At 53.4% G+C, this 20,447-nt stretch overlaps 2 protein-coding genes and 1 long non-coding RNA gene across 5 annotated transcripts in view; all 3 read left to right on the top strand.

The window, feature by feature from the left end:
• The first annotated feature begins 1,273 nt into the window (after window positions 1-1,273).
• LOC101795354 (butyrophilin subfamily 1 member A1) lies at window positions 1,274-6,271 on the top strand. Its single transcript, XM_072024729.1, has 9 exons — window positions 1,274-1,373; window positions 1,779-2,126; window positions 2,774-3,055; window positions 3,185-3,289; window positions 4,091-4,111; window positions 4,246-4,266; window positions 4,375-4,395; window positions 4,545-4,577; window positions 4,755-6,271. The coding sequence occupies exons 1-9, from the start codon at window positions 1,274-1,276 to the stop codon at window positions 5,381-5,383; spliced, it is 1,560 nt and encodes a 519-aa protein (XP_071880830.1). The 3' UTR covers window positions 5,384-6,271.
• A 5,754-nt stretch (window positions 6,272-12,025) lies between these two features.
• LOC139998944 (uncharacterized) lies at window positions 12,026-13,316 on the top strand. Its single transcript, XR_011803896.1, has 4 exons — window positions 12,026-12,397; window positions 12,509-12,529; window positions 12,661-12,681; window positions 13,171-13,316. It is a non-coding gene; the product is annotated as an uncharacterized lncRNA (long non-coding RNA).
• A 624-nt stretch (window positions 13,317-13,940) lies between these two features.
• LOC113845401 (butyrophilin subfamily 1 member A1-like) overlaps window positions 13,941-20,447 on the top strand; it is a 64,147-nt gene continuing 57,640 nt past the window's right edge. Inside the window, exons 1-10 of one of the 3 annotated variants that reach the window (XM_038187880.2) lie at window positions 13,999-14,603; window positions 14,710-14,730; window positions 14,841-14,861; window positions 14,968-14,988; window positions 15,081-15,101; window positions 15,197-15,217; window positions 15,329-15,349; window positions 15,447-15,467; window positions 15,626-15,658; window positions 15,836-16,698. In XM_038187880.2, the coding sequence (XP_038043808.1) occupies window positions 14,492-14,603; window positions 14,710-14,730; window positions 14,841-14,861; window positions 14,968-14,988; window positions 15,081-15,101; window positions 15,197-15,217; window positions 15,329-15,349; window positions 15,447-15,467; window positions 15,626-15,658; window positions 15,836-16,371 (828 nt within the window). In that variant the 5' untranslated portion in view covers window positions 13,999-14,491 and the 3' untranslated portion in view covers window positions 16,372-16,698. Of the gene's footprint in view, window positions 14,604-14,709; window positions 14,731-14,840; window positions 14,862-14,967; window positions 14,989-15,080; window positions 15,102-15,196; window positions 15,218-15,328; window positions 15,350-15,446; window positions 15,468-15,625; window positions 15,659-15,835; window positions 16,699-20,447 lie in introns of those variants that run through there. The other 2 variants (XM_072024905.1, XM_072024904.1) reach the window with 2 other exon arrangements.

The following is a 20,447-nucleotide window of genomic DNA, read 5'->3' as shown; positions in this document are numbered from 1 at the left end:
CAAGCTATTTAAAGACCTAGAGGATGAGATCCCCTGGAATACCATCCTATGGGACAAAGGAGCTGAGGAGAGCTGGAGACTCTAAGGATGTTTTCCTTGGAGCGCAAGAACTCTCCGTCCCTCTACGTAAAAAGGCGGGCAGGAACGGCAGACCACTGGGATGCCAGAGTAAAGACCACACAGGATCATTTTGGGAAGGACGGCATCCCATGAGAGGGACCCCACAAGGAGCAGGAGCAGAGTGATTTGAGGAGTGGCGGAGTCGAAGCATCAGGGAAAGACTAGCATTAACTGGTGTTCTGGAGAGGCTCCTGCTGGGGACAAGCCCCTTGTGCTTGCTGAAGGCATTGGGCAGGGCACCCAGCTGTGATGGGATGGTGGTGCCAGGCCTCTAGAGCTCCCAGGAAACTTGCTCCCATTGCCCCAGGGACAAAGGTGCTCCCAGAGGGTTATTGCAGGCAGGAACTGGGCAAAGTTCTGGGCCCCTCGCTACAAGAAGGACATCGAGGTGCTTGAGCGGGTCCAGAGAAGGGCGACGAAGCTGGTGAGGGGCCTGGAGAGCAAGTCCTATGAGGAGCGGCTGAAGGAGCTGGGCTTGTTCAGCCTAGAGAAAAGGAGGCTCAGGGGTGACCTTATCACTCTGTATAAGTATATTAAAGGAGGCTCTAGCGAGATGGGGGTTGGCCTGTTCTCCCATGTGCCTGGTGACAGGACGAGGGGGAATGGGCTAAAGTTGCGCCAGGGGAGTTTTAGGTTAGATGTTAGGAAGAATTTCTTTACTGAAAGGGTTGTTAGGCACTGGAACGGGCTGCCCAGGGAGGTGGTTGAGTCACCATCCCTGGAAGTCTTCAAAAGACGTTTAGATGTAGAACTTAGGGATATGGTTTAGTGGGGACTGTTAGTGTTAGGTCAGAGGTTGGACTCGATGATCTTGAGGTCTCTTCCAACCTAGAGATTCTGTGTGATTCTGTGTGAAAGGTTAGGGAAGTTGGGCGTAGCCTTGGGCTTTCCGCAGCTCTGCTGGGTTCGGTGAGGGACCTCTCTGTCAGTGTGACTCCCTTGGAGAAGAACCCCTGGGGGCTGCCTGCTGTGTCCCCCAGACCATGATAAGCGCAGGCTCTGCGCCCTGCCCAAGGCGCTGCTGGCTGTGGCTCCTTGTGCCTGGGCCCAGGGGGACTCCTTCCCCATCTGCCTGTGGTGCCTGAAGCCCCTTGGTCCCCCCTCTCTTCTGCTCCAGCTTCTGATGCCAGCTCCTGCTCCCGCTGCAGCACAGATGGGGCTCTCCTGTGTCTACAGACACCCCAGCCTCACCGGCCATACCAGGGGTCTCCTGACTTCCCTCATCACTCTGCTCCTCCTGCGGCTGGGCTCAGGTAGGATCCTGCAGGGCTGCTGGGGGTTCTCCCCTCTGGTCCTGACAGACTTGATGATGTGGGGCAGGGGAGCGGCCGTGGGACAGGGGGAACCTGAGCCCACAGCTCTGCCCCCTCTCGGTTTCGCTTTCCCTTTGGTTCTTCCATGCAATCCGGGCGCCGCCTCGGCTGCACTTTCTGGCTCTTCTTCACCTGCCTGAATGCTGCAGAGAGGGTTCCCACTCCCAGCACCCCTCCTTCTCCTGCTCATCCTCCCTCTCCCTCTCCTGTGACACCAGTATCCAACAGGACAAGGCGGACACAGCATGCACCAACTCACACACAGCTCGCCCTTTGTCACTCACTGACCCTAAATTTACAATGGCAAAATCTCACCGCCTCTCTGTGCCCTTCTCCATTGTCCAGCCCAGCTCAGAGTGGAGGGACCAGGACACCCTGTCACTGCCACCGTGGGGCAGGATGTCGTGCTGCCCTGCCACTTGTCCCCTCAACATGATGCTCGCAGCTTGGAGGTCAGGTGGATCCGGAATGATTTGTCTGAGACAGTGCACCACTACCGCAATGGTCAGGACCTATACAGGGAGCAGATGGGGGCATATGCCGGGAGGACAGAGTTGGTCAGAGATGGTCTCTCTGCTGGAAGCCTGGACTTGCGAATCACGGGGCTGAGAACCTCTGATGATGGCCAGTATTTCTGCACTGTGAAAAATGCTGATGCTTATGATGAAGCAACGGTGGAGCTGGAGTTGTCAGGTTTGTGGCTGGGGTAATACACCGGGAATTCCAGGGGAGAATTTAAGTTTCTTTTTCCTGTCTCAGCTATTAAACAGCATGGAATATGGTCATGCAAATGGAGGTAGTATTTGGGAAGAGAGATCCATAGGTAGGATATAGTTGTTAGTTTTCACTGGTGTCTATGCAGACCATTCCCATGATGGTTTAAGGGCACTGGGCACAGGCTGCTGAGCAGCCCCTTCATCTGTGCCTATGAAGCTACCAAACACAGTGCCTGGAGCAGGGAAGAGACCTCTGAGCAGCTGGACCTCTTTTGGGTTTTGCTTTTTGTGCTGGGGGAGACGTGAGACATTGTCTGGAAGTCTCGGGGCTTCTTGAACCAGCACAGATTGGTGCAGAGAAGCTGCCTGGAGGTGCTGAAGCTCAGCACCTGGGTTTCCTGGGTGATTTGTGGCCACAGGCATTGTACATGTGCATCCCTGTTCTCTGGTTCTGGCACCAGCTAGGGTTGTCTGGGATGAGGGTAGGTGTGTGGATTGCCAGGTCTGAGAATCCCTGGGGCCATGGTTGGTCTGGGCTGTGGCTGGCATGGGAGCAGATGGGGTCTTTGCCTTGGAACTGAATCCCTGTCCAAGTCAAGCCCCAGCCACACGCTCTTCCCCCAGCCACAGGCGCTGACCCCCACCTCTCCCTGGGGGGCTACGAGGCCGGAGGTGTCCGGGTGCTGTGTCGATCGGCCGGCTGGTACCCGTTGCCGCAGCTGCTGTGGAGGGATGCTCGCGGGCAGCACCTGCCCTCAGTCTCCCAGACACATTCCCAAGACCAGGAGGGGCTCTTTGAAATCGAAGGCGCCGTCATCGTGACCGGGAGCGTGGAGGGGCCCTTGTCCTGCGTGGTCAGGAGCAGCCGCCTCCAGCAGGAACGGGAATCATCCGTGCACATCTCAGGTACAAATGGCACAGCCAGGGTGAGGTGTTCCTGGCCCCCACACTTCTCCTGACCTGGCAGAAGTCTGGGTCTTGCTTTTTCATCCACGGGCATGGAAACACAGCCCTTTTCCTGGTGCCTTTTCTCAGCTCCCTTCTTCCACAACGCCCAGCCCTGGATGGTGGCTCTGGCTCTGGTCCTCGTGCTTTTGGCTGTGTCCATTGGCCTCGGTGTTTATCTCTTTCGAAAGCAAGGTAATCTGGCAGTGCAGGGATGGAGCGGAGGGAGGTGTTCTGCAGGGACCTGTGTGGGTCTGGAGCAAGGGGCCTTGGGTGGGAGGCCAGGGAGCATGGCTGCAGCGTGGGGCTGGTGGCAAGGCGCAGGCCCCCTGCACATGTTCCCACCCAGCAACCAAGCTGCTCTGCTCACCACCTCTTCCTCCGCCTTTGCTTTTCAGTGGCACAGAGGCGAGAGCTGGGTGAGTCCTTGCAGTCCCTGCCCCCAGCCCCTGTGGAAGTGGTGTCCCTGAGGGATGGCCTGGCCTGGGTGGGCTCTGGGGGCTTGTGTGCTGGTGGCCCGGGGGTGCTGGAGGAGCAGCTGGAGCCTGGGGTGGGAGTGGGGAGTGCTGGGGCTGGGGCTGCCCTGGGCAAGGGACACGGCCGGGATGGCTGAAAGGAACGGGGATCAAGGTGGGGATGGGGAGCGAGCTGCAGGGCTGCCCTGCTCTGCACTGATGTTTCCAAGACAGGGACGTCCTCCACCCATCTCCATTTACTTCCCCTTGTGTTTTGGTGGCGCGGTGCAGAGAGCTACACAAGTGTCTGTCCTTAATGCTCAACGTGCACGAGCCTTGCTCCAAGCTGGGTCCTTGCTCCCTGTTAGTCTGGTCCTTCTGAATCTGGGAGCAAGGTGCTCTGTCCCCATTCTAGCGATCCCCATTCACTTTTCGTCTTTTCTGTGTTTTCTCACTCCAGGGAGAGCAGGAATTTGGGTTTTTGCAAGAGATAACAAATTTCTTCCTCTGACCATTAATTCCTTTTTCTTTTGTTTTCCAGAGAAACAAGCTGTAGACCTGGGTAAGTCTCACTCTCTAAACAAACAAACAAACAAACAAACATATATATAATTATATATATAATGTCTTAGTGAGAGCTACGGGATCAGAAACTATGATCTCTGATCATGTTTTCCTTTTTTCTTTCTTTTGCAGCGAAAGAACATGCAATGCTTGGTGAGTTTCCCTCCCTAGCTAAGGGAAAGTGGGGTCTTCCCTTGAAAGAAGCCATGGGCTGAGCAACTCTCCCCCCTGATCATGCATTATATTCACTTTCCTTTTCAGAGAAAAAAGCTGCAGAGCTGGGTGAGTGTCCCTGAGCTTGGGCCCTAGGGCAACACCAAGGTGATGTGCAGGGGAGCTGGGACAGAGCAGCCCAGGGCTGGCCCCTCACCCTGCCCACACCCACTGGGTACCAGCCATGGGCTGTGACCAGCTCTCCCCTCTCCTTCCAGCATGGAGAAAGTTTCTGCTGCCTCACAATACAGGTAAATGTGCACTGGGTTGCCCTCTGTGGTGCTTCTCCTGCCCCTGGTGGGGCATGTTCAGGAGCCAAGAGGTGCCCCATCTCCTGCCCCGTGGGGCAGGTCCTGGCCCCGAGCTGGGGAAAGCCTGCCCAGGGCTGAGCTCTGCCCCTGATGGCCTGGCTCCTTCTGTCCCTGCAGTGAAGGTGACCCTGGATCCGGACACGGCTCATCCCCGGCTCGTCCTGTCAGAGGACCACAGGAGAGTAAGATTTCAAAGTGAACAGCAGCAGTTACCTTCCAGCCTGGACAGATTTGACAGTTGGTGCTGCGTGTTGGGACGTGAGGAGTTTGAAGAGGGGAGGCACTGCTGGTTGGTGGAGGTGGAGGGGAAGATGGATACGTATTCTTGGTGGGGTGTGGGGGTGGCTTGGGCTTCTGTGACCAGAACTGGCTTTTACAAAATGACTCCTGAAGAAGGGATCTGGGCTGTGCGGTACCAACAAGGGCAACTCAAATCTCTGACGTTACCTCGCATGCCCTTGTCCCTGTCCTCTATCCCCACGAGAATCTGGGTCTGTCTGGACTGTACCCAGCAGCAGGTGTCTTTCATCAATGCTGACAACGGCGTTGAGATCTTTAAGTTCCCAGCAGCCAACTTCGATACAAAGCCCATCCGCCCCTGGTTTCTGGTGTGGACAGAGGGATTTCAGCTGTGCCTGAGGGACAGCACCCCCCACACCACGTCCACAGCCCTGGGGAGCTCCTGTGATTCTCCAGCCACTCCTGCATCACCTCTCCTTGGTCCTGCAGGAGCAGCACAGGAATGAGGGGCAGTGGGGCCAGGGGCTGCTCCTTTATTCCTCCCTGCTGCTGGAGGAGGGCTGGGATGCTGCAAGCAGGGGCCAGGCCCCTTGCGGCCACTGGGCTCTGCCCTGCCCAGGACTCCTGTGCTGAGGCACAAGCCCTGATGGCACCCACGCGTCTCACCCTGCCTCTGAGCCCCAGCGGGCAGCACAGGGGCTGCAGCAGCTCTCCATGCTTTTCTCTCCTCTTCTTGCACTGCTTGCAGACCCCAGGGCAAGGGATGTGGTCACCGTGTGCTGCTGGCCATTGCAGGCCACCTTTGCCTCCTAGGTTGGGGTTGATCTTTGCTCTGTGCCTGGTGCTGAGCATGAGCAGCCTGTGGGGGCTTTTTGTTCCCCCCTCTGGAGCACAAAAAGGCACAGCAGCAACAGAACTGTGGCAAGCGTACCCTGGGGTGCATCGAGCACGGCATTGCTCGTTGGTTGAGGGAAGTGATTGTCCCGCTCTGCTCTGCGCTGATGCGGCCTCAGCTTGAGTACTGTGTGCAGTTCTGGGCACTGCAGTACAAAGAGGACTTTAAACTGTTGGAGAGTGCCCAGAGGAGGGCGACGAAGATGGCTGAGGGCACTGGGCCTGTTCAGCCTGAAGAAGAGGAGGCTGAGGGGGGACCTCATCATGGTCTACAACTTCCTTGCAAGGGGGAGTGGAGAGGCAGGTGACCTATTCTCTGTAGACAACAGTGATAGGACCCACAGGAATGGCATTAAGCTGAGGCAGGGGAAGTTTACGCTGGACATCAGGAAGAGGTTCTTCACCAAGAGGGTGGTTGCACACTGGAACGCGCTCCCCAGGGAAGTACTCACTGCACCAAGCCTGCCTGAATTTAAAAAGCGATTGGACTGTGCACTTAGTCCCATGGTCTAAACTTTTGGGCAGACCTGTGCTGTGCCAGGAGTTGCACTTGATGATCCTTATGGGTCCTTTCCAACTCGGGATATTCTACAATTCTATGATTCTGTGAAATAAAGTTTTGCACACGAAGATGGTGTCTGGCAGTGGCATTTCTTGGGTGCTATCTGTCCTGAGGCTTTGCTGCCTGCGAAGGAGTTTTGTAGCAGACCGTCTCCTTGGTGTTGGTCCTGGGAGTCAGAGCCAGGAGGAACCAAAGCTCCAGCTGCCCCACTTCCCCAGCTGGTGCCTGGGACCCCCTTGTCCCACCTGGGTTCTTTGCCCTCCCCGCCCTGGGGGCACCCAAAGAGTTTCCAGCCTCCATCACACAGGCTCTGCAGAGGCTGTGCCCACAGGAGGCATCACCAGCTCCTGGAAGTCCTCCAAGCAGAGGCAGGAGGTGGCCTCAGACTTCAGCCCTAGATCAAGGAATCATTGAAGTTGGTGTGGTGGTTTTACTGTGCTCGGCAGCTAATCACAATTGCTGTCTCACTCCCCCTCCCTAAATGAGGAGGGGAAGAAGTAAAGTAAAGAACAACTCACGGGTTGAGATAAGGATAACTTAACTAAAGGAAAAAAAAATAGTAAGGAAATGTTATTGTTAACTAAGCAATTTAACTAAAGGGGAAAAAAAAACAAAAGAAAAAAAAGGAAAAAAGGAAAAAAAAAAGGAAAAAAGGAAAGAGGAAAAGGGAGGGGGAAAGGGAAAAACAAACAAACAAACAAACAAATCCAATAAAGGCTATTTGGAAGAGCAGAGGAAAGAAATTACTCTCTACTTCCCACAAATGAGCGATGATTGACCATGGTATGGAAAATCCCTTTGGTTGGTTTAGGTCAGCTGCCCTGGTGATGTTTCTTCTCTCACTTTTTTGCCCACCCCCTAGGAGGGTTAGAGAGAGCCCCGATGCTGTGCCAGCACTGCTCAGCAGCAGACACAACACTGCTGTGATACCACTGCTGTTCTAGCTCCAAGTGCAGAGCACAGCACTGTATGGGCTGCTGCAGGGAAAGTTAACATCCCAGACAGACCCAGTACAGTTGGAAAAGACCTCTAAGGTCATCACTGCTACGCCACTGCCATGCCTGCAAAATCCCTTCCAAGTATGCAAAGATAGTGTCATTTTCCACTGCAAAAACACCTTCTGCTTCAAAAACACATCTTTGTTTCTCACATCTGGGCCAACCACCTCTCTGCCACCACTATTACCCACTAAACCATGTCCCTAAGCACCACGTCCAAACTTTCCTTAAACGCCCCCAGGGACAGTGACTCCACCAACTCCCAGGACAACCCATTCCAATGCCTAACCATTCTTTCTGAGAAGAAATTTCTGCACTCCTGGCTCACATCTCCTCGGTCCTGCAGGAGCAGGGCAAGAATGAGGGGCAGTGGTTCCAGAGGCTGCCCCGCACACCTCCCTGCATACTGAGACCTGCGTCAGCTGGTGGGGGCACTCAGACTTCAGGCACGCCTTTGCTTCAAGTTTGCAAACCCCATTTGTGGGCTACAGTTCTCCGTTCCTAACCCCATTTATGAATTTGGCTTTGCGCATGAAAGCATGAATTATTTAGCATGGATTTCGATGTAAAAGAATTAGCAATACTCCTTGTAATTAAATAAGTCAACTTCTGAACATGGAAATTCCAAGTGTGGGAATATTTTAAATCACTACAAAGGAAGCCGAGGCAATCGGCTCCAGGGCAATGCGTCCTGCAGCAGAGTGGAGGATCGAGGCATGCAGGGATTTTCCTTCATCGAGGCTATTCAAGGCAGCCAAGGAAGCTGCTAAGACTCAGCAGCCCTTGCGAGGCCAGCTGATGAGGCATGGGAGGATCCAAATGCCCCTCCTCTGTCGTACAAAGGCAGAACCCTGGGGACAGCGAGAGTCCGGGCGTGCGGTGAATGGAGCATGGCGTGTTGGTCAGGGCATGGCATGGCAGTTTGCATGGCAGTGCTTGCAGGCAGGGCGAGCAAGAAGGTCGAGCAGCGTTGGTCATATCTCTGTTCTGGGAAGGACCTTCTGCTGAAGAAATGGTGTCCACTCGCCACGTCTGCCGGTCTGCAGCCGAAACCCAAATGGGTGGTCGGCCACCTCCCTAGGTAGATACCTCCCCACAAACAGACCTCCTGAGGATGGGAAGAGCAGCCCAAACCCTCACTTCCAGGGAGTTCCAGTCTCTGGAGGTCCCCTTAGGGCCTGAAGGCAGAGGTGGATTTCATGGGTGCAAGCGTGCCCTCAGCTGGGTGAGCTCTTCAAACAGGTGGCTCAGTTGGGAGAGGAGCTCACCAGGCAGCATAGCATGTAGGAAACTGAGCAGGAGAATGATAAATGTTATTATATGCTGATACGTGGTCTGGAGAGGCTCCTGCTGAGGACAAGCCCCTTGTGCTTTCTGAAGGCATTGGGCAGGGCACCCAGCTGTGATGGGATGGTGGTGCCAGGCCTCTAGAGCTCCAGGACACTTGCTCCCATTGTCCCAGGGACAAAGGTGCTCCCAGAGGGTTATTGCAGGCAGGAACTGGGCAAAGGTTAGGGAAGTTGGGCGTAGCCTTGTGCTTTCCACAGCTTGACTGGGTGCCGTGAGGGACCTCTCTGTCGCTGAGACTCCCTTGGAGAAGAACCCCTGGGGGCTGCCTGCTGTGTCCCCCAGCCCATGATAAACGCAGGCTCTGCACCCTGCCAAAGGTGCTGCTGGCTGTGCCTATTTGTGCCCGGGCCCAGGGGAACTCCTTCCCCATCTGCCCGTGGTGCCTGCAGCCCCTCGGTCCCCTCTCTCTTCTTCAGGTCCTGACCCTAGCTCCTGCTCCCGCTGCAGCACAGATAGGGCTCTCCTGGGGCTGCGGCCACTCCAGTCTCACCGGCCATGCCAGGGGCCTCCTGACTTCCCTCGTCACTCTGCTCCTCCTCCAGCTGGGCTCAGGTAGGATCCTGTGGGGCTGCTGGGGGCTCTCCCCCCTGGGCCTGGCAGACCTGCTGCTGTGGGGCAGGGGAGTGGCCATGGGGAAGGGGGGACCTGAGCCCACAGCTCGTCCCCCGCTGGGTTTCGCTTTCCCTTTGGTTCTTCCATTCAATACCGGTGCTGCCTCGGCTGCACTTCCTGGCTCTTCTTCACCTTCCTGAATTCTGCAGAGAGGGCTCCCACTCCCAGCACACCTCCTTCTCCTGCACATCCTCCCTCTCCCTCTCCTGTTGCCCCGGTATCCAACAGGACAAGGCAGACACAGCACACACCAACTCACGCACAGCTCGCCCTTTGTCGCTCACTGACCCTAAATTTACAATGGCAAAATCTCACTGCCTCTCTGTGCCCTTCTTCATGACCCAGCCCAGCTCACAGTGGAGGGACCAGGCCAGCCTGTCACTGCCACCGTGGGTGTTCCTGGCCCCCACACTTCTCCTGACTTGGCAGAAGTCTGGGTCTTGCTTTTTCATCCACGGGCATGGAAACACAGCCCTTTTCCTGATGCCTTTTCTCAGCTCCCTTCTTCCACAACGCCCAGACCTGGATAGTGCCTATGGCTGTGGTCCTCGTGCCTTTAGTGGTGTTCATTGTCGTCCTTGTTTATCTCTTTCGAAAGAAAGGTAAGCTGGCAGCACAGGGATGGAGCGGAGAGAGGGTGTTCTGCAGGGTCTGGAGTGGGGCTGAGCCCTGGCCCAGGGAGGTGCATTGGAGGAGGAAGGGAATGTTCTCCTGGGGATGCCAAAGGCCTTAGGATGGTCTTGGGCCTCTGCCTTGCGCAACGAAGGCAGTGGAGAAGGCAAGGGGCCTTGGGTGGGAGGCCAGGGAGCATGGCTGCAGCGTGGGGCTGGTGGCAAGGCGCAGCCCCCCTGCACATGTTCCCACCCAGCAACCAAGCTGCTCTGCTCACCACCTCTTCCTCCGCCTTTGCTTTTCAGAGGCACGGATACGAGAGCTGGGTGAGTCCTTGCAGTCCCTGCCCCCAGACCCTGGGGAAGTGGTGTCTGTGCGGGAGGGCCTGGTCTGGGTGGGCTCTGGGGGCTTGTGTGCTGGTGGCTCGGGGGTGCTGGAGGAGCAGCTGGAGCCTGGGGTGGGAGTGGGGAGTGCTGGGGTTGCCCTGGGCACAGGACACAGCCAGGATGGCTGAAAGGAACGGGGATCAAGGTGGGGACAGGGAGCGAGCTGCAAGGCTGCCCCGCTCTGCACTGACACTTCTGGGACAGGGACGTCCTCCACCCATCCCCATTCACTTCCCCTTGTCTTTTGGTGGCACGGTGCAGAGAGCTACACAAGTGTCTGTCCTTAATGCTCCACGTGCACAAGCCTTGCTCAAAGGTGGTCCTTGCTCCCTGTTAGTCCAGTCCCTCCCAAACTCGGAGGTAGGTGCTCTGTGCACACTTAGCTCAGAATAATAATTAAGGGTGTATCTATGGGAGTAGCCATGGAATGTGAAGCACTGCCTTCTGGGCACACATTGACTTTTCTTTCCTTTTCCATTTAAAAAGCTGGATGGTTAGGTAAGTCTGCATTCGTAAACCCAATGTTTTCCCATAAGCAGCAATCAGATGAGAAGTTCTCCCTTCTTATCCTGCTTTGCTTTTGCTTTCCTTTTCCAGCGGATCAAACAGCAGAGTTGGGTGAGTGTCCATGTGCTTGGGCCACAGGGCAAGGCCAAGGTGATATTTAGGGGAGGGTAGGCAGCTGGGACAGAGCACTCCAGGGATTTTCTCTTTCTTTTCCAGATGACTCCCGTGCAAAGGCTGGTAAGTCTCCATCAAAATCTGAAGGCATTTGAGGTGTCGCAATGTGATGAGAAGCTGTTCCCTCTCAGCATACCATTTTTCTTCTCATTTGCAGCGCAGCAATCTGCAAGACTGAGTGAGTCTCTGTCCCTGAACCCAAGAAAAATGGGTAATCATCATGTAATGAGAATCTGTACTCTCTCACCAAGTATTTTTGCTTTTCTTTTGCAGAGGATCTAACTGAAGAGCTGGGTGAGTGTCCCTCTCCCAAATGAAGGAATTTGGGCCATATTGGAGGGCAATGTGGGATGGGAAGTTGTTTCTTTCTATCATGCATTCTTTTTGCTTTTGTTTGACAGTGAGAAACAATATAGAATTCAGTGAGTATCCTCCACCACAACAAAACCCTATGGGGTCCAGTGATGGAATGAGAAGATCTCCCCTCTCATCAGACATTTCTTTTCTCTCCCCGTCTTTTTTTTTTTTTCTTCAGAGGAACAAGCAGCACAGCTGGGTGAGTGTCCTCAGGGCAACACAAAGGCATTGTTCAGGGGAGAGTGTGAAACTGGGACAGAGGAGCCCTGGGTTGGCCCCTCACCTTGATGGGGTAGTGGGGAGTGTGGGGCTGCCCTGGGCATGGCACATAGCCAGGATGGCTGAAAAAAAGGGGGATCAAGACTGGGACACGGAGCGAGCTGCAGGGCTGGTCCACTCTGCACTGATGCTTCCGGAACAGGGATGTCCTCAATACGTACCCATTCACTCTCATTTGATCTTTGGTGACATCATACTGGAAGCTACACAAGATTGTGTGCTGGTTGTTCTGCTTGCACAAGCCATGCTCCCAGATGAACTTCACTCACTATTACTCTGGTCCCTCCTTTGGGAGCAAAGTTACATTTGGCCACTTCCTAGAAGAATAAATTTGGGGGCATAGCCATGGGAGCAAGCATATGACGAGAAGCTGTCCCCTCTGATCATGCTCTCCTTTGCTTTCCTTTTGCAGCGGAACTGTCTTCAGAGCTGGGTGAGTGTCCCTCCCCAACGGAAAGAACTTCATGTCTTCCAATGGGAGCTATGGCAGGAGAAGCTTTCCCCTCTGATCATGCATTGCTTTTCTCTTTCTTTTGCAGAGGAAAAGAATGCAAGGCTGGGTAAGTCTCCATCTGCATCTGAAAGGATTTGGGGTCATCGCAATGGGATGGGAAGCTGTTCCCTCTCACCATGATTTTCTTCTCATTTCTAGCGCACCAATCTGCAAGACTGAGTGAGTGTCTGGCCCCAAACCCAAAGTAAATGAGTTCTTCTCATGTAATGAGAATCTGTACTCTCTCACCAAGTATTTTTGCTTCTCTTTTGCAGAGGATCTAACTGCAGAGCTGGGTGAGTGCCCATCCCTCCCCAAAATGAAGGCATTTGGGCCCTATTGGTGGGCAGTGTGGGATGGGAAGTTGTCCCTTTCTATCATGCATTCTTTTTGATTTTGTTTGACAGTGAGAAAGAATATAGAATGCAGTGAGTATCCTCCACCACAACAAAACCCGATGGGGTCCAGTGATGGAATGAGAAGATCTCCCCTCTGATCTGGCACTTCTTTTCTCCCTCCCCCCTCCCCCCCCCCCCACCCCTTGTTTTGTTTTCTTCAGAGGAACAAGTAGCAGAACTGGGTGAGTGTCCTCAGGGCAACGTGAATGTGATGTGCAGGGGAGGGTGGGCAATTGGGACAGAGCAGCCCAGGGCTGGCCCCTCAGCATGATGGAGGAGTGGGGTTGGCTAGGGCTGGGGCTGCCCTGGGCATGGGACACAGCCGGGATGGCTGAAAGGAACAGGGATCAAGGTGGGGATGGGGAGAGAGCTGTGGGGCTCTCCGGCTCTGCACTGACACTTCTGGGACAAACTCTTCCCCATTCACTCTCATTTGATCTTTGGTGACATCACACTGGAAGCTACACAAGATTGTGTGCTGGTTGTTCTGCTTGCACAAGCCATGATCCCAGATGAACTTCACTCACTATTAGTCTGGTCCCTACCTTTGGGAGCAAAGTTACATTTGGCCGTTTCTAGAAGAATAAATTTTGGGGCGTAGCCATGGGAGCAGGCATATGACGAGAAGCTGTCCCCTCTGATCATGCATTCCTTTTACCTTTCTGTTCCAGTACAAAAAGATAAAAGGCTGGGTGAGTGTCCCTCCACAAAATGAAGGAATTTGTGGTCTTCCCGTGGAAGCAGCCATGGGATGAGAAGTTGTCCCCTCTGATCATGCATTGCCTTTGCTTTCCTTTTGCAGTGGAACTGTCTTCAGAGCTGGGTGAGTGTCCCTTCCCAACGGAAAGAACTTCATGTCTTCCAATGGGAGCTATGGCAGGAGAAGCTGTCCCCTCTGATCATGCATTGCTTTTCTCTTTCTTTTGCAGAGAAAAAGAATGCAAGGCTGGGTAAGTCTCCATCTGCATCTGAAAGTATTTGGGGTCATCGCAATGGGATGGGAAGCTGTTCCCTCTCACCATGATTTTCTTCTCATTTCTAGCGCACCAATCTGCAAGACTGAGTGAGTGTCTGGCCCCAAACCCAAAGAAAATGAGTTCTTGTCATGTAATGAGAATCTGTACTCTCTCACCAAGTATTTTTGCTTCTCTTTTGCAGAGGATCTAACTGCAGAGCTGGGTGAGTGCCCATCCCTCCCCAAAATGAAGGCATTTGGGCCCTATTGGTGGGCAGTGTGGGATGGGAAGTTGTCCCTTTCTATCATGCATTCTTTTTGCTTTTGTTTGACAGTGAGAAAGAATAAAGAATGCAGTGAGTATCCTCCACCACAACAAAACCCGATGGGGTCCAGTGATGGAATGAGAAGATCTCCCCTCTGATCTGGCACTTCTTTTCTCCCTCCCCCCTCCCCCCCCCCCCACCCCTTGTTTTGTTTTCTTCAGAGGAACAAGTAGCAGAACTGGGTGAGTGTCCTCAGGGCAACGTGAATGTGATGTGCAGGGGAGGGTGGGCAATTGGGACAGAGCAGCCCAGGGCTGGCCCCTCAGCATGATGGAGGAGTGGGGTTGGCTAGGGCTGGGGCTGCCCTGGGCATGGGACACAGCTGGGATGGCTGAAAGGAACAGGGATCAAGGTGGGGATGGGGAGAGAGCTGTGGGGCTGCCCCGCTCTGCACTGACGCTTCTGGGACAAACTCTTCCCCATTCACTCTCATTTGATCTTTGGTGACATCATACTGGAAGCTACACAAGATTGTGTGCTGGTTGTTCTGCTTGCACAAGCCATGATCCCAGATGAACTTCACTCACTATTAGTCTGGTCCCTCCTTTGGGAGCAAAGTTACATTTGGCCACTTTCTAGAAGAATAAATTTTGGGGCGTAGCCATGGGAGCAGGCATATGACGAGAAGCTGTCCCCTCTGATCATGCATTCCTTTTACCTTTCTGTTCCAGTAAAAAAACATAAAAAGCTGGGTGAGTGTCCCTCCACAAAATGAAGGAATTTGTGGTCTTCCCGTGGAAGCAGCCATGGGATGAGAAGTTGTCCCCTCTGATCATGCATTGCCTTTGCTTTCCTTTTGCAGCGAAACTGAGAGAAGAGCGGGGTGAGTGTCCCTCCCCAAAGGAAAGAACTTCATGTCTTCCAATGGGAGCTATGGGAAGAGAAGCTTTCCCCTCTGATCATGCATTCCTTTTACCTTTCTGTTCCAGTACAAAAAGATAAAAGGCTGGGTGAGTGTCCCTCCACAAAATGAAGGAATTTGTGGTCTTCCCGTGGAAGCAGCCATGGGATGAGAAGTTGTCCCCTCTGATCATGCATTGCCTTTGCTTTCCTTTTGCAGCGGAACTGTCTTCAGAGCTGGGTGAGTGTCCCTTCCCAACGGAAAGAACTTCATGTCTTCCAATGGGAGCTATGGCAGGAGGAGCTTTCCCCTCTGATCATGCATTGCTTTTCTCTTTCTTTTGCAGAGGAAAAGAATGCAAGGCTGGGTAAGTCTCCATCTGCATCTGAAAGTATTTGGGGTCATCGCAATGGGATGGGAAGCTGTTCCCTCTCACCATGATTTTCTTCTCATTTTTAGCGCACCAATCTGCAAGACTGAGTGAGTGTCTGGCCCCAAACCCAAAGAAAATGAGTTCTTGTCATGTAATAAGAATCTGTACTCTCTCACCAAGTATTTTTGCTTTTCTTTTGCAGAGGATCTAACTGAAGAGCTGGGTTAGTACCCATCCCTCCCCCAAATGAAGGCCTTTGCGTTCTACCAGTGGGCATTTTGAGAAGGCAAGATGTCCTTTTCCATCACGCTTTCTTTTTCCTTTTGTTTGACAGAGAAAAAAGATGCAAAGCTCAGTGAGTATCCTGCACCATAACAAAGCAGTTTGGGGTTCAGGCATGGGGTGAGAAGCTCTCCCCTCTCATTAGATATCGCTTTTGCTTCTTTTTCCAGGGGAACAAGCTGCAGGGAAGGGTGAGTGTTCCTGAGCTTGAGCACAAGGGCAATGTCAAGGCAATGTGCAGGGGAGGGTGGGCAATTGGGACAGAGCAGCCCAGGGCTGACCCCTCACAAAACCCACACCCACTGGGCACTGGCCATGGGCTGTGATCAGCTCTCCCCTCTCCTTCCAGCATGGAGAAGGTTTCTGCTGCCTCAAAATCGAGGTAGGTGTGCACAGGGTTGCCCTCTGAGGTGCTTCTCCTGCCCTTGGTGGGCCATGTTCAGGAGCCAAGAGGTACCCCATCTCCTGCCCCGTGGGGCAGCTCCTGGCCCTGAGCTGGGGAAAGCCTGCCCAGGGCTGAGCTCTGCCCCTGATGGCCTGGCTCCTTCTGTCCCTGCAGTGAAGGTGACCCTGGATCCACGCACGGCTCATCCCATGCTTGTCCTGTCTCAGGACAACTGCAGTGTGAGACGGGAAACTGAACAGCAGCAGGTGCCTGACACACCAGAGAGATTTGACACTAGTTGCTGCGTTCTAGGACGTGAGGATTTCAGAGAGGGGAGGCACTGCTGGTTGGTGGAGGTGGAGGGAGAGGGGCTAAAGCATTCAGGGTGGGCTGTGGGGGTGGCCAGGGCATCTGTGAAGAGGAAGGGGTGGATCAACATGAGCCCTGAAGAAGGGATCTGGGCTGTGGAGTACTGTTATGAAAATCTCAAGTCTCTCACATCTCCTCCCACCCCCTTGTCCCTGTCCCCGGTCCCCACAAGGATCTGGGTCTGTCTTGACTGTACTGAGGGGCAGGTGTCTTTTATAAACCATGACAATTGGGTTGAGATCTTCACTTTCACAGATGCCTTCCTGAAAGGGGAGAGCATGCGCCCCTGGTTCTGGCTGGGGACGAATGCCCAGCTGTGCCTGAGGAACAACACCCCATAGACCCTTTCCCTCCCTTGGGGGGCTCCTGCCCTTCTCCAGCCACTCCTGCATCACCTCTCCTTCATCCTGCAGGAGCAGTGCAGGAATGAGGGGCAGTGGGGCCAGGGGCTGCCCTGTGTTTTTCCCTGCACGCCGAGACCTGCAGCAGATTGTTGGGGTACTGACTTCAGGAAGCCCTTTTACTTTGTTTTTGGGAAACATGTTTCTAACTCCAGTGATGAATTTGGCTTTGGGTGTGAAAGCATGAAGTATATAGCAGGGATTTAGATGTAAAAGAATTAGTAATACTCCTTGTAAATGAATAAATCAACTTCTGAACATGGAAAATCCCAGCGTGTGAATATTTTAAATCATTATTGAAGGAAGCTGCATACCCCGAAAAGAACAGGAAACTTGAAGTGGCAGGGCAGAAAAGTCCAGTGGAAGCTGGATTTGAGCCGGTGCATGGCTACTGTGGGGGGCAGCGAAGCTGTTCTCGTGGTTGGATGCTCTGAGGCCAGGATGTTGCAGGGCTGGGATGCTTTCTGAGTTGGATGCTGTGGGAGGGCTTGGCGGAGGCAGGATGCTGTGGAATCCGTCCCATGAAGCATGGGGAAAAGCACAGGAAAGGGCTGGGTCTGTGGGAACCTCGAACAAACTGGAGCTCGGGGAGCTGTGGTGCTTTGGGCTTTGCCCTGCACACAGCTCCTGTGCTGGGGCACAAGCCCTGCTGGCACCCATGGGTCTCACCCTGCCTCTGAGCGCCAGCCGGCAGCACAGGGGCTGCAGCAGCTCTCCACGCTCCTCTCCCCTCTGCTTGCACTGCTTGCAGACCCCAGGGCAAGGGATGTGGTCACTGTGTGCTGCTGGCCATTGCAGGCCACCTTTGCCTCCTAGGTTGGGGTTGATCCTTGCTCTGTGCCTGGTGCTGAGCATGAGCAGCCTGTGGGGTCTCTTTGTTCCCCCCTCTGGAGCACAACAAGGCCCAGCAGCAGCAGGACTGTGGCAACTGTATCCTGAGGTGCATCAAGCACAGCATTGCTCGTCCGTTGAGGGAGGTGATTGTCCTGCTCTGCTCAGGACTGGTGCGGCCTCATCTCGAGTACTGTGTGCAGTTCTGGGCACCACAGTACAAAGAGGACTTTAAACTGTTGGAGAGTGCCCAGAGGAGGGCGACGAAGATGGCTGAGGGCACTGGGCCTGTTCAGCCTGAAGAAGAGGAGGCTGAGGGGGGACCTCATCATGGTCTACAACTTCCTTGCAAGGGGGAATGGAGAGGCAGGTGACCTATTCTCTATAGACAACAGTGATAGGACCCACAGGAATGGCATTAAGCTGAGGCAGGGGAAGTTTATGCTGGACATCAGGAAGAGGTTCTTCACCAAGAGGGTGGTTGCACACTGGAACGCGCTCCCCAGGGAAGTACTCACTGCACCAAGCCTGTCTGAATTTAAAAAGCGATTGGACTGTGCACTTAGTCCCATGGTCTAAACTTTTGGGCAGACCTGTGCTGTGCCAGGAGTTGGACTTGATGATCCTTATGGGTCCCTTCCAACTCAGAATATTCTACAATTCTATGATTCTGTGAAATAAAGTTTTGCACATGAAGATGGAGTCTGGCAGTGACATGTGCAGGGTGCTTTCTGTCCTGAGGCTTTGCTGCCTGCGAAGGCGTCTTGCAGTAGACCGACTCCTTGGTCTCCTGGGAGTCAGAGCCAGGAGGAACCAAAGCTCCAGCTGCCCCACTTCCCCAGCTGGTGCCTGGGACCCCCTTGTCCCATCTGGGTTCATTGCCCTGCCCTGGGGGCACCCAAAGAGCTTCCAGCCTCCATCACACAGGCTCTGCAGAGGTTGTGCCCACAGGAGGCATCACCAGCTCCTGGAAGTCTTCCAAGCAGAGGCAGGAGGTGGCCTCAGACTTCAGCCCTAGATCAAAGAATCATTGAAGTTGGTGTGGTGGTTTTACTGTGCTCGGCAGCTAAACACCACAACTGCTGTCTCACTCCCCCTCCCTACATGAGGAGGGGAAGAAGTAAAGTAAAGAACAACTCACAGGTTGAGGTAAGGATAACTTAACTAAAGGAAAAAAAAAAAAATATTAAGGAAATGTTATTGTTAACTAAGCAATTTAACTAAAGGGGAAAAAAAAAAGAAAAAAAAAAAAGGAAAAAAAGGAAAGGGGAAAAGGGAGGGGGAAAGGGAAAAACAAACAAACAAACAAATCCAATAAAGGCTATTTGGAAGAGCAGAGGAAAGAAATTACTCTCTACTTCCCACAAATGAGTGATGATTGACCATGGTATGGAATATCCCTTTGGTTGGTTTAGGTCAGCGTGCTCTGGTGATGTTTCTTCTCTCACTTTTTTGCCCACCCCCTAGGAGGGTTAGAGAGAGTCCTGATGCTGTGCCAGCACTGCTCAGCAGCAGACACAACACTGGTGTGATACCACTGCTGTTCTAGCTCCAAGTGCAGAGCACAGCACTGTATGGGCTGCTGCAGGGAAAGTTAACATCCCAGACAGACCCAGTACAGTTGGAAAAGACCTCTAAGGTCATCACTGCTACACCACTGCCATCCTTGCAAAATGCCTTCCAAGTATGCAAGGATAGCGTCATTTTCCACTGCAAAAACACACCTTCTGCTGCAAAATCACATCTTTGTTTCTCACATCTGGGCCAACCACCTCTCTGCCACCACTATTACCCACTAAACCATGTCCCTAAGCACCACGTCCAGCCTTTCCTTAAACGCCCCCAGGGACAGTGACTGCACCAACTCCCAGGACAACCCGTTCCAATGCCTAACCATTCTTTCTGAGAAGAAATTTCTGCACTCCTGGCTCACGTCTCCTTGGTCCTGCAGGAGCAGGGCAAGAATGAGGGGCAGTGGGGCCAGTGGCTACCCTGCACCCCTCCCTGCATGCTGAAACTTGCACCAGCTTGTGGGGGGCACTCAGACTTCAGGCATGCCTTTGCTTCAAGTTTGCAAACCCCATTTGTGGGCTCCAGTTCTCCATTCCTAACTCCATTTATGAATTTGTCTTTGTGCATGAAAGCATGAATTATTTAGCATGGATTTCGATGTAAAAGAATTAGCAATACTCCGTGTAATTAAATAAGTCAACTTCTGAACAGGGAAATTCCAAGTGTGGGAATATTTTAAATCATTACAAAAGAAGACGAGACAATCGGCTCCAGGGCAGATGCGTCCTGCAGCAGAGTGGGGGATCGAGGCATGCAGGGGTTTTCCTTCATCGAGGGTATTCGAGGAATCCAAGGGAGCTGCTAGGACTCAGCAGCCCTTGTGAGGCCAGCTGATGAGGCATGGGAGGATCCAGAAGCCTCCTTTCTGTCATATAATGGCAGAAGCCTAGGGAGAGCGAGAGTCCAGGAGCGTGGTGAACAGAGCATGGCGTGTTGGTCAGGGCATGGCATGGCAGTTTGCACAGAAGTGCTTGCAGGCAGGGCGAGCAAGAAAGCATGGCTGAGAACACCATCACTCTAAGTAACGGCAGGGAAACTCTCGTGACCTGTCCCAATACAACAGGAAGGGTTCTAGAAATGCAATACGACCAACAGCCCACCTGAAATGCCTCTACACCAATGTACGCAGCACAGGAAACAAGCAAGAGGAATTGGAAACCATGGGGAAATTAGACAAATATGACCTGATTGCTATCACAGAAACACGGTTCTTCCGGAGTCTACTACAGGCTGCCTGATCAAGGGGAGCCTATGGATGAGGCCTTCTTGCTTCAACTACAAGAAGCATCGTGCTTGCATGCTCTCATCCTGATGGGGGACTTGAACCACCCGGATGTCTGCTGGGAAAACTACATTGTTTTTAGCAATCCAGGAGATTCCTAGAGCGCGTTGAGGATTACTTCCTGGTAAAAGTACTAGAGAAACCAACCCAACGAGAAGCGTTACTTGACCTGGTGCTCACCTATGCAGACAAGCTCATTAAAGAGGTCAAGACTGGAGGCAATCTGGGCTGCAGTGACCATGCCATGGTTGAGTTTGTGATCTCCAGGAATGTGGGCCTGGCAAAGGGCCAAGGCAGGACCCTGAATTTCCAAAGAGCAAATCCAAGCTAT

Source organism: Anas platyrhynchos, chromosome 17 (assembly GCF_047663525.1).
Source record: "Anas platyrhynchos isolate ZD024472 breed Pekin duck chromosome 17, IASCAAS_PekinDuck_T2T, whole genome shotgun sequence".
NCBI classification, from domain to species: Eukaryota; Metazoa; Chordata; class Aves; order Anseriformes; family Anatidae; genus Anas; species Anas platyrhynchos.
The sequence above is the reverse complement of the archived record's forward strand: the minus strand, read 5'-3'. Positions and strand labels throughout refer to the sequence as shown.

Excerpts from the sequence above, each read along its gene's own strand:
- LOC101795354 (XM_072024729.1), top strand. The coding sequence starts at position 1,274 with ATGGGGCTCTCCTGTGTCTACAGACACCCCAGCCTCACCGGCCATACC. Across the intron at positions 4,396-4,544 it reads GAAAAAAGCTGCAGAGCTGG|CATGGAGAAAGTTTCTGCTG; the intron begins GTGAGTGTCCCT and ends CTCTCCTTCCAG. Across the intron at positions 4,578-4,754 it reads TCTGCTGCCTCACAATACAG|TGAAGGTGACCCTGGATCCG; the intron begins GTAAATGTGCAC and ends CTGTCCCTGCAG.